The following is a 16,597-nucleotide window of genomic DNA, read 5'->3' as shown; positions in this document are numbered from 1 at the left end:
TTTATTATCTTAAAAAAATAGTTTTACTGCCCACTCTTATTCTTTCAATTTCTTTTTCTTCTTTTATTGCTATTGCTAGCATTTCTAATACAATAATGAATAATGCCATCCTTTTTTCACTCCTGATTTTCCTAGGAAGGCTCCCAGCTTATCCCCACTACAAATAATGCTTTCTGTTAAAGATAGATATTCTATATAACTTTTAATGAAAAATCCTTTTATAAGCTGTGTTTTTAAGTATTTTTAATAGGACTAAGGGTTGTATTTTATGAAAAGCATTTATTGCATCTATTGATATATATTATTTGTTATTCTGATGTTGATATAATCAATTATGTTAATAGTTTTTCTTAAACTATCCCTGCATTCCTGGCATAAATCCCACTTGGTTACAATGTATAATCTTTATAATATATTGTTGTAGTCTCTCAATTAGCATTTTATTTAGGGTTTTTGCATACATATTCATTAATCAAATTAATCTATAGATCTCTGTTTTTGCTATTCCTAGATTAGGTATCACTATGTTTCATAAAAGGAGTTTGATAGGCTTCCTTCTTTGCCTATTATTCCAAATAATTTATTTAATATTGGAATTAGTTGATCTTTAAATGTTCAGCAGACTTTATTTGTAAATCCATTTGGTCATGATTCTGTTTTCTTAGGCAGCTCATTTATGGCCTGATCAACTGTTTTTTCTAAAATTGGCTTTAGATATTCTATTTCCTTTTCTATTAATCTAGGCAATTTATATTTTTGTAAATATTTTCCCATCTTAAACTGTTAAATTTATTGGCATAAAATTGAGCAAAAATAATTCTTTATAATAGCTTTGGTTTCATCTTCATTAGTGGTATTCATTGATCTTCTCTTTCTCTATTTTACTCTATTTACTTGTATAAGCATTTAGAGATGTAAATATTCCTCTGATTACTATTTTTGTTGCATTCCATAAGTTTTGATATGTTAGTTCATTGTCATCCTCTTTTTAATAAAATTGTTTCTATGATTTGTTCTTTAACACAATAATACTTTAAGATTAGATTATTTCATTTCCAATTAGTTGTTAATCTGTGTTTCTGTGATCCTTTACTGAATATAATTTTTATTGCACTATCATCTGAAAAGGATGCATTTAATATTTCTGCTTTTGGTTTTTATGCCCTATCATATTGTCAATTTTTGTAAAAAGATACCATATGTTGCTCAAAAGAAGGTTCATCCTTTCTATTTCCATTCAGTTCTCTATAGATATCCCTATCATATCTAGCTTGTCTAAGATTTTAGTTACCTTCTTAACTTCTTGTTTATTTTTTGGTTAGATTCATCTAATTCCAAGAGGAAAAGGTTAAAGATCCTGTCTATTATAGAATTAGTGTCTATTTCTACTTATTATTCATTTAACTTTTTCTTTAAAAATGTAGATGCTATAACATTTGATGCACATATATATATACATTATTGATATTGCTTTATTTTCTATGATAACTTTTATTATAGTGTAGTTTCCCTGTTTTTCTCTTTTTGATTAAGTCTATTTTAGCTTTAATTTTGTTCCAAATCATTACTGCTACCCTTGCTTTTTTTTTTTTTTTTTAACCTCAGCTGATGCATAATAAATTCTACTGCAGCCCTTTGTTTTAATTCTGTGATGTGCCTCTTGGGAGAAACATATTGTTGGATTTTTAATCCATTCTATCTGTTTCTGTTGTATGGGTGACTACATTCCATTCACATTTAAAATAATAATTATTAGTTGTGTATTTCCCTCCATCCTATTTTTTTCTCAGTACTGTCCTTCTTTACCTTTCTTTCACCTTCCCACTTCTTGATCTACACATCTCTCTAAAAATCTCTCCCATATCCTTCCCCTCAACCTCCTATTCTTTTTATAAATTTAGAAGACTTTTATATCCTTCTAGATATACATTATTCTCTCTTTAACCCAGTTCAGATGAGAACAAGGTTCCAGTACTACCAGTCTTCCACTGTCACCTGTTACCATTGTAATAGTTCTTCCAGTTATGTCTCACTTATGTGAGATGATTGCTCTATTTACCTCTCCCTGCCAAAAGATAAAATTTTTAAATATCCCATTATACTCAACTCAAATCTAACTCTTCTATCTACATATTTTCAAAATACCCAAGTATGATAGCATTCTTAAAAGTATAGATAATGCTGTCTTTATATAAAAAAACCTTATATAAGGTAGATTGAAACTTAGAGCCAACATCATAACTGATTGTGTTACCTTAACTCATATACAATATATGTTTGAGATAGGTGAAGATATCACCAAGAAACATTTATTGAATTCTTACTGGCTAAAAGGAACCACATAAAGAAATGAGGTACTGGAGATTTAAAAAAAAAAAAAAAAAAAAAAAAAAAAAGAAGCATATTCTCTCTTTCCTATTTTTTTTTAAAGAAAAGAAGCATACTTCTCAAAGGACTTATAATCTAATTTGGCATAGTGAACATAAAAAAAGAATGCAAAATTAATATCAAGTATCAATAGATCCAGACAAATTCACAATAAATTCCTGAAGACTGAAATATCTAAGGAAAGCTTGCAGGACATGTGAAAATATTGATAAAAGTAATTAACCCAGCATTTCCAAATACTTAAAACTAAAAGTGAAGTTATTATAATGATTTAAACAAAAAATATGAGTATTTGAGCTGTTAGGCTTTGGAGTAAGGTTGTTCAATATTCTCAACACAAATCAAAGTAGAAACAAACTATTTTCTAAATTATCATTTGTTGAGGACAGTAGTGAGGAAAAAAGGATGGAGGGAAATACACAACTAGTAATTATAATTTTAAATGTTAATGGAATGAAGTCACCCATAAAACAGAAACAGATAGAATGGATTAAAAATCCAACAATGTATTTCTCCCAAAAGGCACATCACAGAATTAAAATAAAGGGCTGCAGTAGAATTTATTATGCATCAGCTGAGGTTAAAAAAAGAGTCTGATAGGACTACAATGTTAAAACAAAATCTACTAATAATCTTATGTAGTATGTAAATTAATATATAGAAGATATGACATACTTTTTATATTTGATCCTGGAATTATTTAGCAAAGGAGAAAAAAAAGGGATAAAGGGAAATTCCCCTTGGGAATTTACTGATAGTAATTTATTATATTTAATTTATGATCAATTATAATGGAAATGGTTATACTAATACTATATTATAATCTTATATACTATAGAGAAAAATTGAGATGGCAGGTCAATATGAAGTAACATTCCATTTAGATGTTGATTTTATGGCAAAACCATCGTTCTACACAATGAATTCTTTATTTTAATACAACTTTCCTATTGAATATTTGAGGACCAAGGCAGATATGAAAAGTCTGACCCCCATTTTCTCAAAATAATAGATGTAACAAATTGAAATGGCAAAATCTTTATATATATCACATATAAATCATTGCTAGTTCTTCTGACATAAGGTGTGCAAAACTTGCCAAAACAACTAGGATGATAATTCTGCTCTAGAAGAGAACTCCACTGTTCTATACTGAGAAATTTCTATAGCATTACTAGCTTTGACTGTTCTCACGTGCTAGCAAAGAATGGATTCATGAGACTGATCAATGACTCATGTAAAAGACACAAGAATAAACAGAGTTCTAGTTTTACATAATAGATACAGGGAAGGGAGGGAGGAAAAAAGGAAGGAGGAGGCCTACACACCATTCAAGGGCACAAAAAGGCCAATGAGAGAGATAAGAGTAAGAGGAGGAATAAGCAGGAACAGGCCTTTCACCTGAGGGCTTGGCCACAACTTAGAGGCTAAACACAAGAAGATAGCAGACACCTTGGGGCCAGACATGGATGAGAGAGGATAGGAAAAAATGTAGGGTCATGGGTAGTCACAAGTATCAACAGATGGAAGACAGACACATGGGAGAGGTGGGCAGAGAGAGTCAAATCCCCAGATAATCTCTGTCTCTCGTGTACAATCTACTTTCATTTGAAGGAGTTTTTATTTTAGGGTTTTTCCTGGGGGAATTGAAGAGGCTGTGGAGCAACAAGCCAAGGAAGCAGGAGTAGAAGTAGAGAGAAAGAAAGGCCCGTATGATAAAATTAACAGAGATTTTTTTTTTTTTGGAATGCAGATTTCTTTCAGAATTCTTTTACACAGAGTTGAACTTATGTAATATGAATTTACATAAAGTGAGAACTGTCTGTATACTATTTTATTAGGGTAATAAGAGAATTACCAATGTCTAAAAATCTCCTCAGAAAATACCTAAAGAAATTATAACCATTCTCTTTCAGTTACATATTTATAGTGCAGAAGTATTTCTACTCACAAGATGATTCTGATTTTTAAAGTTTTTGTTGATAATGAAATATAAGGCAGGATCTTGGCCTGAAGGAGAATGAAAATAATTTTAGCTACGGAATGTAATGTTAAGTAGACAATTGTTAAGTGTCCCAATTTTTAAAATATGCATCTATTTTCACAGTGGAATGAATTTAGCTTTGAAGCAGAAAAATATGAAATATATACATATTCACATGTGATGTGTGTGTATACACATACCCCTTGTTGAAATAATCCTTCTATTACTGATTTTTCCATTCGCGAATTTTCATCCATTACTGCCACGAAAGGAGCAATTTGTTTCTCTGCAAATTTTTTAACTGTGGGGAGGAAAAAAAAAAAGAAAATCTACTCTTATCTCTTGAGAGACTTTCTTATCAATATAAAAAATATACAATTATAATGCATTATCTGTACGAATCAAATACTAGTGGGAAGGTGTGATACGGGAACCACCTGCTAGTAGCTGCTGGAGGTCTAACTCAAACCTGTAAAATGGATCTCTTCATGTGAGAGGATGATGATACAAGGACACTGAGAGGTAGTTGTTCTCTGCTCTCTCCACCGAGAGGCTGTTTAGTTGTCTGACTTTCCTCTTCTTCCCTTTGCCTCCAATTTATCTCATTCCCAGTGCACAAGCAACACCTGTGTCAGTAAAGGCTGCTTTGCAACTCTTTCAGATGTTATGATCCACAACTGTGGAGGATCTTAGAGAATTGACCGGCCCTTCACCTAAGCATGGTCCTTAACAATTCCGTTTTTTTGTTTTATGGATATTTTCCTCCCACAGTATGATCAATAAATTTGTGCATTTGATGTTATCTGAGTCAGCACACTGAGAAATGCAATTTTATCACCTCTAGATGGTTGTAGCAGGTGTTGATCTTATCACAGAGGCAAACTTTCAAATGGAGAAGAGGACTATAGTCAGAACAGACATTTAAATCTCTCATCAGTCTACTGGCTTAGCCCTTTGATGTGTTGACCCATTTAATTACCCTGACTAAAAAAGTCTTACCAGGGCTCTTCTCCCTTTCCTTCCCTGTGGGTTACCGAAGGAACTCTGGGATGATCCTACTCACAAACAGCTCTTGGGCGCTGCTGCTTCTTTCTTATGTTCCATGCTCAAGCACCAGAAAGTGTTTCCCCAAAAACAGTTAAAGGGAAACTATTTTGTACTGCTGGCCACTTCCTCCTGCATATTCTATTCTTTCTATTGTTCTCATGACACTACTCTGCAGCCCGTCAGATCAAACCCTCTTGGTTTCTTTTTGTAGGATCATCATCCATGTCCCATCACTTATATTCGGGAATATTCAAGGACTCTGTCCTGGCCCCTTTCCATGTCTCTCCCTCAGTGGTCACTCTCGTCATTTCCTATAGGGGTTCAGCTATCACTTCTATGTAGATGATTCCCAAATTTATATATCTGTTTTTCTCTACAGTCTTACATCACCAATTATTTACTGGACATTTCCACCTACATGTCCCACAGGCATTTCAAACTAAACATAACCTTTTTTTTCCTCCAAAATCATCCTTTTTCCTAATATCTTTCTGTTGAAGATTTTTCCAGTCACCTCCACAGCTTGTAACTAGGAATCACCTGCAGGTCTTACTTTCCCTTCATATCTTAGTTGCTAAGTTTCATCAATTCATTCACTTCAAGAGCTCATTAAATCCATCACAACATCTGGATCAATATAATATTAATGTTATTATATTAATATAATACATTATATATTGTATTTTATTTATTATATAATATATTAATATTTATATAATTATATAATAATAGTAATACTGTACAAAGTTGAATTATAAAATTAACTTATGTAATAAAAAGTTTAAAAATAAATATTTACCCATGTTTTTAATCATCATTTCTTCTTCTGTAAATGTTTGAAGTGGAGCAAATATTATCCCATTATTTGGTATGTTATATAAAGCTTCTGATTGGGAAGATTTTAAGAAACGAGAAGTTCTCCAAGAGGATGGGCACCTCAGGAAGTTTCTTCTTAGCTGATTGCACCCCCATGGGAAAAAACAAACAAACAAACAAACAAGAATTCTTAAAGAGTTTATCAAAGCAATTCAACTATGCATTTCCTTAGGAAATACTTTTTCCCCTCCTTGACTAATCTATTTCTCAATACAGCAATGAGGAGGTAAAATACAGATTTTTTGTTATAATCTTTTAAAGAGAAATACAAACTAGAATTCCTTTTTAATTTTTACTCAAACTATTTTAACTAAAAGCTGAAAAATATTAAACTTTTTCTGTCCATCTTTTGCTTTTTTACTCAAGATTCTAAATATGATGATAGGATATTTTATCACTGGCAAATAAAATTTTCTAAAATAAGTGAGTTTTTGAGGAAAAAAGTTTCAAAATTTTGCTCTTTCATAATAAAATTTTATTTTAAAATATTTTTTCTGCTTATATCCCAAAGAGATATTAAAGAAGGGAAAGGGACCAGTATGTGTCAAAATGTTTGTGTAATGGCTAGAAACTGGAAATTGAATGGATGTCCATCAATTGAAGAATGGTTGAGTAAATTGTGGTTTATGAATGTTATGGAATATTATTGTTCTGTAAGAAATGACAAGTAGGATGAAGACAGAAAGGCTTGGAGAGACTTACATGAACTGATGCCAAGTGAAATGAGCAGAAGCAGTTGATCATTATACACTTCAACAACAATACTGTATGAGGATGTATTCTAATGGAAGTGGTTATCTTTGATAAAGAGAAGATTCAATTCCGTTCCAATCGATCAATGATGGACAGAATTAGTTACACCCAGAGAAGGAACACTGAGAAATGAATATGGACTACTTGCATTTTTGTTTTTTTCCCCCCAAAAGAACATAGGAAAATATGAAAAACAAAATAGAAAAAGAAAAAAAATCTTGTTGTATGCACCAGCAGAATATGAGGATTCAAAATATGCAACAATAAATTTTCATTTCAAGAAAGCACATATAACACAAGACATTGTATTCACAATTCTCCATCTTTGCTTCCTAATAAGTTTTATTTTCTGCTGTGCACTTTTTTACTTTTTTCCCCACGTTTCCTCCTTCCCCCTCTTCCAAGCAGGCTACAGTTAAGCACAGTTATATTTATGTGTATTTACATGTACATATATACACACACATTTATAAATACACATAGACACATACATCTAAAATAATACTAATATGACTGATATATAATATAGATCTGTCTTGATTGAATCTTTTTTTTAACGTTAAGATCAGTAATTAACAACCCTTGCTTTTTTTCTTAATCAATTCTATTCCTGATCGTTATTATTGTATTTGTGTTTATTTGGTTTCTTATTCCTGCTAACTCTTCCACTTCTATCCACTAACATGACTTACTAGTCTTAACTTCTCCCTCCATACCTTATCTTCTTCCCTCACCCTTTCCCTCCCTCTTTATACCATTTCCTTCAATGTACACACTTTATCCCACTCTGTTTAATCTATACATCCCTCTATACCTGCCTTATCCCTCAATCCCCCTCTTATTTCTTTGTAATGTGGGTTGCTATATTTAATTAAAAATATTTGGGATGACAGACTGGGGTAGACCAAGTATTGCAGGGAATAGAGTAATTGGCCTGGAGTCTAGAGGAACTGAGTTCAACTCTGGTCTCAGACATTTCCTAGCTGTGTGACCCTAGGCAAGTGACTTAACCCTTATTTGCCCCAACTCCTCATTTCTAAAATGGGAACAAAATGGAACACCATCATTTTTTTTTCTTTTTCTTTTTTTTTAATAACTTTTTTATTGATAGAACCTATGCCAGGGTATTTTTTACAGCATTATCCCTTGCATTCACTTCTGTTCCGATTTTTCCCCTCCCTCCCTCCACACCCTCCCCCAGATAGCAAGCAGTCCTTTACGTGTTGAATAGGTTACAGTATATCCTAGATACAATATATGTGTGCAGAACCGAACAGTTTTCTTGTTGCACAGGGAGAATTGAATTCAGAAGAAATAAATAACCCGGGAAGAAAAACAAAAATGCAAGCAGTTTATATTCATTTCCCAGTGTTCTTTCTTTGGGTGTAGCTGCTTCTGTCCATCTTTGATCAATTAAAGCTCTCTTTATCGAAGAGATCCACTTCCATCAGAATACATCCTCAAACATTATCGTTATTGAGGTATATAATGATCTCTTGGTTCTGCTCATTTCACTTAGCATCAGTTCATGTAAGTCTCGCCAGTCCTCTCTGTATTCATCCTGCTGGTCATTCCTTATAGAACAATAATATTCCATAACGTTCATATACCACAATTTATTCAACCATTCTCCAATTGATGGGCATCCATTCATTTTCCAGCTTCTAGCCACTACAAACAGGGCTGCCACAAACATGGTATAAGCCCAGTAGAAACACTGCTGGATCAAAGGGTATGCACAGTTGGATAACTATTTGAGCATAGTTCCAAATTACTCTCCAGAATGGCTGGATGGAACACCACCATTTTTGCCAAGAAAACCCCATGGACAAAACTGGTGGGGTCATATAAACTCAGACATCACTGAACAACTAAACAATGACAACAAAATGTTGTATGACTTGGATTTTTTTTCTCCCAGATAATTTTGTTCTAATTAACAAATATCTGCCACACACCAAGAGTATATTAAGAAAAAAGAAATACAAAATGTGTTGCCCTCTACCTAGGACTACATTATCAAGCTGGGAAGACAAAATACACATAAATGAAAACAGTTAAGTAATAATACAAAGCAGCATATAATCAAGTACCAAATTGAGAAACGCTTCCTGAAAATGTGATTTCGCTGATCACACTATGTAGAAGAAATGTGGTCTAAATCTCAGAGAGAATGATGGGGTTCTAGTGGCAGTCAGAGAGCTGTGAAAATCCCCTTTTGGTCAGCACAGGTCCTTCATGAAAGAATTCACGAACCCAAAGAGTTTTAGATGGCAAAAATGAAAGTTTAGTGTTGGATGAGAAGTCAGCTTTGCTAAAAGACTAACTTCACAGTAGCAAAGTTCTATTAGGGAAATGGAGGCTGGCATTGAGATGAGAATGTCTTCTCAGCAGGCAGGGACCTAACAGGCAGCTATACCAAGGGACAAGGCATCGTCCTGCTTTGGACATTCTGCAAAGAGGTGAGTTTAGAAAAATCCTTTAATAGGGAATCTTTGAGGCTCTGGTTTCAGGTTGAAAAGAAAGCCAAAGTCCCCTGGCCTAGATCTCCAAATGAATGGAAATCACTTTTTGAAAGCTTCTGGAATTTGGAATTTTCTGAAAAGGGTCTGTGTCCCCAAAAGAACAATGGGGTGATTTGCTTAGAAAAGACCAGCCTGAGAAACACAAACTCCACATAGCCTGGGAGACCCTGATCTCTGAAATCAAAAGGGGATACAATTTCAGAGTGATAATTTTACAGTTTAAAGGGAACACAATTTCATACCCCCATCAAGGTGAGAGCAGTGGTTTGTTGACCCCAATTAATTATTATTCCATCTGGACATTATATGGTGAGAACATACAGTGCCACCTCTGCTGTTGTCTGTTGTGTGTATTCCTGTCTTTTGGTGAATGAATATTAGAGATGGAACAGACAAAGTAACAACCCTGAGGATTTCTAAAAGATACAAGATCCCTAAGAGGTCTAGAAATTGGTATACACAACAGAGACTGCTGGTAATTGTAGCAGCTGAATCTAGGGAATAGCCAGCTGTGAGGAGATCTGCCTGAGCTAGTCCTAGAGTAACTTGATCCACCAACCAAAACACCATGCCTTGTAACCAGAGACAACTTGTTCTTTGACTATGTCCTTTTGGCTATGAGAAGCCAATTTGATGAAGGGGAATGTTTGGTAGTCACTACTTTCTCCAAGGACAAAGAGGAAGGGCTCCTGGTTTTAGAGGTTTTTATATTTCAGTTATTTATCTTCTCAAGTATATATCCCTTTGTAAAACCTGATATTAGCTGATCAACAGGGAGTGGGGAAATAATATGTAATTGATATCGGGGACTAAATAAAAGCTTATAAGCAATAGTTAAAAGGTATTTCCCTTCCCAAGCCCATCACAGTCGTCCTTAAAACCCTGAAAAGAGTAATAGTTGAATTCTGGGAACTCGACTTGTTAATTTAATTGTGGGTGGGGAGAATGGGCAGAGATCCTAAGCATATATCAAAATATACAAGTTCTCTTCCCAGTTATGGTGGTTATTGGTCCTTCGTTTTCAAAAATAACCAATGACATTACAGGGTGATGTCTTGATTTTCGAGGAAACTGGACTTAAGTGAGAAACAGTTAGACAGTTGTCACCTTCAGTCTCTTTTCTAATCTGTGAAGTATATGCAAGAAGAGCTGTCGATACAGCTGAATTTCTCCAGTAATGACAAATAATGCCTTTTTTGTATAAACAATAAGAGTTCAGATATTTATAGAGGTTTGTCTTACAGTTTTCTTTACACAAAAGCCCTGTAATGTGGGTTTTTATAAATAATAAATAAATTAAATACCCATTTTATAAATGAATAACTTGAGGCTCAGGGGCATGAAATAATTTACCCATAGTTACATGAGATATGATGTGGACCTAAATCTCTAATGCTCTAACAACTGTCAAATCTTATCTCCCTAATATTTAGAAAACTGGAAAATGTGAGGAGCTAGCCTCAGAACCAATCTTGAATGGCATGAGTTTTAGGATTTCCAAGAAGGTTCCCTTTATTATAAAGTACTGTAATTTAGTCTTTAATCATATTAATTATGTTAGCTTGAAAAACAAACCCTGTGGCTAACATAATTGGAAAATACGACTACAGATAAGAATAATAAGAAAGAAAAAAGCAGGGAAGAAAAGGCCACAAGGATGGAGAGAAAGAATATAGAAGCAGCATCAAAAGAATGGTTGCTGGGTTACCTTTTAATAAAGGAAAATAATGGAGAAGTGAGATACTTTTCAATAACTTGTATATCAGTATGCTGATAAAAGGTAGCAAGGTGAGGTAGTGCATAGAGTGATGGGACTGAAGTCAGAAAAATTTGTATTCAAAATTTGCCTCAAACACTTACTAACTGGTTGTTGTTAAATCAGTTCAGTTATACCTGGCTCTTCATGACTCCATTTAGGGTTTTTCTTGGCAAAGATACTAGAGTGGTTTGCCATTTCCTTCTCCAGCCTATTTTCTAGATAAGGAAACAACACACTTGTACTAGCTATACTACAATGATGTATGATTTAAAAATTTCTTATACTGTGAAAGAAGGAGATAGATGCTTAAGAGAATACTAACCCTAGAATTAGAACACAGAAAATAAATACCTGTATATTGTTTGAAAATAGTGAGAAGCAGAAAACTATCAAAGAACAGTATTATATTGGCTCACTCCTATTATAATACCAAGCTTTAAAGAAAAGACAGTTGTTCAAATCTTTTGCTTACCCTCAATCAAATAAAGCAGTAACAATTTCATTATAATTAAGGAAATAGTTAACATTACAATTAAGGAAAGTTCACATCTCTGCAGTGCCCCTATCTATGTCCCAACATATGCTGAAAAGCCAAAAAACTTTCTTAAGCAGATTAATTACTTAAATTGTGGATGCTTTCTGAAAAATGCCTTTGCTCCCTAGCTTAAAATTCTAGATGGCATTAAAAGACATGACAACATAGGAACAACTCTTTGAATTCCTTAGCTGAGGAAATTAGTTTATTTTGGAAAGGCTTGTCAAATTCTATTCTACCAGGTACAAAGGAAGCAAGGTCTTTAGTTTTCAGAAATAAAAAGACATTGCCAGTGTGATTTTTATCAGCACAGGGAGCTCTAAGGTAAGGAAACTTCTTTGAACAATGCTGATAAGCAATTAATTCTTCTGCTACTAAATATTAACAGTTTATTGAATTAAGTAATTTGCCCAAGGTGAAACAACTGCTTTAACAGAAGAATTTAACCTTAGCTGTCCTTGACTGAGGCTTAGTAAAAGCACTGAATTTGAAGTTACAGAATCCATATTCCAATCTCAAGCTATCACCTACTAACATTGGGCAAATGACTTTTGATAGTTTTAACAGACAGGAGGCTACTGAAGAGGAGACGTAACGGAAGGTCTAAACTATGGTGTTAGAGACAGATGGTGGGACCTTGGTGATGAAATGGGTAAAGTGCCAGACCTGGAGTTAGAAAGATTAATTTTCATGAATTCAAATCTGCCCTCAAATCCGTAGTAGTTAAGTAACCCTGGAATTAATCAAGTCTATAAAATGAGCTGGAGAAGGAAATGGCAAATCACTCTAGTGTCTTTGCCAAGAAAATCTCAAAGGGTATTATTAAGAGTCGACACAACTGAATTACAATAGACTTTTGGGAGAGATCTTAGAAGTAATGCCACAGGGCAACATGAATGAGGTGTGGTAGAAAGGAAGTATCTAAAAATAACATTGAGAGTTAGGAACCTGGGAATAAAGTGGTGCCTTCAACAATACACAAGTTATATACTTTAACATATTTAACATGTATTGGTCAACCTGCCATCTGGAGGAAGGGTTGGGGAGAAGAAGGGGAAAAGTTGGAACAAAAGGTTTTGCAACTGTCAATGCTGAAAAATTACCCATGCATATATCTTGTAAATAAAAAGCTATTAATTTAAAAAGAACAACAACAACAATATGCAAGTTAGGAAGAGGGCAGGTTAAGGGAGGATATTAGTTAGAACTGGCTGAGTTTAAGATTCTAGAGTGATTCACATTTACTGTATTTCTTTTTAAAGTTTCACACAACAATTCCTTACAAAGTGCTTGGAAGGCAAGTGCAGGTAATGCAAATATTCTGCAAATAAGGAAATGTACTACAAATAAGGAAGTTAAGACCCAGAGCTTTTACCTTCAAGCTGGAAGGAATTTTGGAGTTCAAGTCCAAACCCCTAATTTTACAGATGAAGAATTGGAGTAGGGAGAGACTACAATATTTAAAAGGCTAGAAAATGACAAACAAGATTCAAACACTGTCCTCCCAGACTCTAGGACAATTCTCCTTTCTAGGACAAGTTGCCACTGTGAGTGGAAAATATGTTGCTGAAAAGACGTGGGGAATCAAAAACTCTGGCATGTGAAAGAAGACTGAACCTCAAGAAATCATTTGTATCTAAGAGGGACCGGAGAAATCATCTGGAAAAAAAAGGGGACAGCAAAGTGCCAGTAATTAGAGGGGTTCGTTTATTTCTAGGAAATGGAGGCATCAATTTCAGCGTCTTAAAAGTAAAACTGATTTTTTACCTTGTGAAAGAAAGGAGAAACCTCTTCTCTTCCCTGTAAATAACAGGATGGCTGTAAGAGGAGGGGGGGGAGGGAACTTCCCAAAAGCATTACCATAATTCCTCATCATAACAGTGGGTTTATTGCTAAACAACCATTTAAAACAAAGTGACATTTTTAAATCACTGTGAAAACTCCAAGATCTGGTTGTTGTGAGTGTGCTTGTCTTTGCAAAAACAGAAGTGACTCAGAAATAATACTCAGTCCTCCTTTATTCTGTAGATTAGTCGCAAACACTGACATTGAACCTGCAAATCGGGTACAAATATGCAAGAATGCATCCAAAGACCAAGCCGGACCCGGGTTCGCAGTGGCAAAGGCCAGCGAGGCGCGAGGCTGCGAGGAGGGAAGGCGCCGGCCCTGGTTACACAAGGTGCTAGAGGGCTTGGGCAGCTGTTGGGGGAGTATTTTGGGGAGGAAGAGGAGTTGGTGGTCAGAGGGGAAGGGAAGTGGTGTTATGAAGGACAAGAGGTGGTGTTTTGAGGAAGAAAGTATTTTTGTATTTTGGGGAGGGAGATAGTTTGGTGGTTTTGGGGGATCGTGCTGGTGTTTGGTGGGAATGTTCCGAATTTGGGACGGTTCCGTGTTCTCTGGGGGGTGTTTTGAGGGAAAAGGGTAGATTGTGGGAGTTTGGAGGTCGTGGTGTTGTGGCAGCTGGGAGGAAAGGAGGCTGAGTGGTTGTGACCTGGGGATCAAGGTCCTTTTCTTGGCCTCGGGGTGGGGGTCCGGGATTAGGGGGTGAGGAGGCAGCTCCGGCCGAGTTGGAGAGAGCAGGACTAAGGACATAGGGCCGCGGGCAGCGCGCTCTGCATCGGGAGTCCGTTAGCTTCTGGGCGGTGGAGCTAAAGTAACGGTGACCCACCGTCCCCTCCTCGCAAGGCAGAGGGGCACTTACCAAGCCACATCCTCCGAAGCGCAGGAGCTGCGCCGCTGTCGGCTCCATCTCGGCTCCCCTCCGGTGAGACTGAACCCCGGCTCCGGGTCAGCACCCGCGGCCTCGAGCGAGCTGGAAGACAGAAGGGAAAAGGGGAGGAGGGAAGGAGGGAAGACAGGGGGCGGGGCTAGGGGCGGGGCAGGCGGCACCGCCCCGCACACACCCACTACGGCCGCTCCCCCGCCCACCCGCGGCTCCTACGGGAGGCCGGGGTGGACATTTAGGGGAGGAGAGAAGAAGAGAAAAAAGCAAGCCCGGGATGTTTTTCTCCCGGAGTAGTTCTCCCCACTCCCTCTCCTGAGGCGCCTTGGTGCGCGAGCGGCCGCCGTTCACGCGAGACTAGAAAAGAGAAGGGGGGCGGGGGAGGGGGAGGAAGCGGAGACACAACAAACATGGCGGCTGCGGCGGCGGCGACGACGGTGACGAAGACATCGACGGCAGTAGAGGTGGAGGCGGCGGTGGCGACGGAGACGACGACGGTGCTTGTTCGAGGCGGTTGTCAAGAGGTGGGAGAACAAGAGTGGGCCCAGAGGGGTGGGCCGCGAGTGCGTGTGCGCGTGTGATGGGGTGGGGGTCAGGGAGGCTCGGGGCCTCCCTGGGGACCGGGATGGGGTGGACAGCGAAGCTGGCTTTTCACCTTGCTTTCCGAGGGAGGGGGCCGAGGTGAAAGGTCACGACCCGGCGCTGGGGGCTGCGCTACGCCTCGGTGCAGCTGGAGAGCGCCGAGATTGGTGGACGGAGCTGGAGCATCCCCAGCCCCGGTCGCGGACTGGAGAGAGGAGGGGATGCCGGGCGGTCCAACAGGTGGCTGCTGCCGGAATCCGCTCGGCCTCGACTCCCCGCGCTGCGTGAGGTAAATGTCCCACGCTCCGGGGGCCCCGGGGTTGGAGTATATGACACTCAAATTATAAAGAATAAAAAAAGAAAGCAGTTCAGCCGGCAGCGTCTGTGGAATATTCCATCCTACTTCTGCCTGGAGGAAAGGGAAACTCACTCCTCCCAAAGCGAGGACTTTTAATTGATTGTCAAGTCGGTAAACACCTATTAAGCGCCTCTTGTGTGCCGGGTTCTATGCTAAGTCCCAGGGATACAAAGAAAGTTTAAAAAACCGTTCAGTCGTGCCCTCTAGGAGTTCCTGGCCAGTGAGGGACACCACGTGCAAACCACTACGTACAAATAAGCTACACACGGGACTAATTGGATGGGGAAGGAATGCTATTTTTGTTTAAATTACTCATGTAAAATGAGTATGATAACAGCACCTATTGTGAAGAGAATAAAATGATGTGTTTGTAAAAGTGCTTGTGCATCTTTAAGTGGTATATAAATGCCGATTCTTTTTTTTTGCCCAGCGAAAACATTTGAGTTTGTGGAAAATTAAAATCTCCAGATAAATAGATGAATGATCTGTGGCTTCTCCATACATGGCTTCAGATAAATAAATTCTGGTTGAACTTACCGATAGGCTGGAAGAAGAAATTGTCTGCCATTTAGTTATTTGAGAATATGAGGAAGAAATGAGGTATTCCCCTGAAATCCATACAACTTCTGTATGAAGAAATAAAGCTTCCTTGAAACTGTTCCTTGTATTTTTAGTTACTTGTGAGTTTCCTTTTCTATTCCTATAGCCTTTTTTTTTTCTTCTAATTAAATTTTAATTGTAAATTGTTACTGGAGCAGTAAAAGATAACACTTGTAATTTCCAGCTGTGAATTGACTATGCAATCTAGAATGTTTTTCAGCAAGGGGGTAACGTTATTTGGACTTGAACTGAGATAGGGAGGGCCAATGAAGTTATGACATCAAATGTGTTTTGTTTCCTCGATTTTGTTCCATTGTAACTGGGTGATATTTTCAATTTTACTCTTTATATCCAAGTGTTTCTGAGTATGGAACTGATCCTAATGTCCTAGCCCCATTCTTTATTGTGGCTGGTAATGATCCTCAGCTTTTGAAGAATATGCTAGAAGAATGCAAACTTTGACAGATC

General features: G+C 37.1%; 2 protein-coding genes across 3 annotated transcripts in view; one reads left to right on the top strand and one right to left on the bottom strand.

Moving 5' to 3' along the window:
* ACADSB (acyl-CoA dehydrogenase short/branched chain) overlaps positions 1–14,717 on the bottom strand; it is a 44,693-nt gene extending 29,976 nt beyond the window's left edge. Inside the window, exons 1-3 of the mRNA XM_051981599.1 lie at positions 14,569–14,717; positions 6,219–6,375; positions 4,573–4,673 (exon numbers count right to left, since the gene is read on the bottom strand). Of these exons, the coding sequence (XP_051837559.1) occupies positions 4,573–4,673; positions 6,219–6,375; positions 14,569–14,616 (306 nt within the window). The 5' untranslated portion in view covers positions 14,617–14,717. The remainder of the gene's footprint in view (positions 1–4,572; positions 4,674–6,218; positions 6,376–14,568) is intronic.
* Positions 14,718–15,018: 301 nt separating this feature from the next.
* The window catches only part of IKZF5 (IKAROS family zinc finger 5), a 39,527-nt gene continuing 37,948 nt past the window's right edge, over positions 15,019–16,597 (top strand). For both annotated transcript variants that reach the window (XM_051981600.1, XM_051981601.1), the window contains exon 1: positions 15,019–15,113. The gene's annotated coding sequence lies outside the window, so the exon portion shown is untranslated. The remainder of the gene's footprint in view (positions 15,114–16,597) is intronic.

Source organism: Antechinus flavipes, chromosome 2, assembly GCF_016432865.1.
Source record: "Antechinus flavipes isolate AdamAnt ecotype Samford, QLD, Australia chromosome 2, AdamAnt_v2, whole genome shotgun sequence".
NCBI classification, from domain to species: Eukaryota; Metazoa; Chordata; class Mammalia; order Dasyuromorphia; family Dasyuridae; genus Antechinus; species Antechinus flavipes.
The sequence above is the reverse complement of the archived record's forward strand: the minus strand, read 5'-3'. Positions and strand labels throughout refer to the sequence as shown.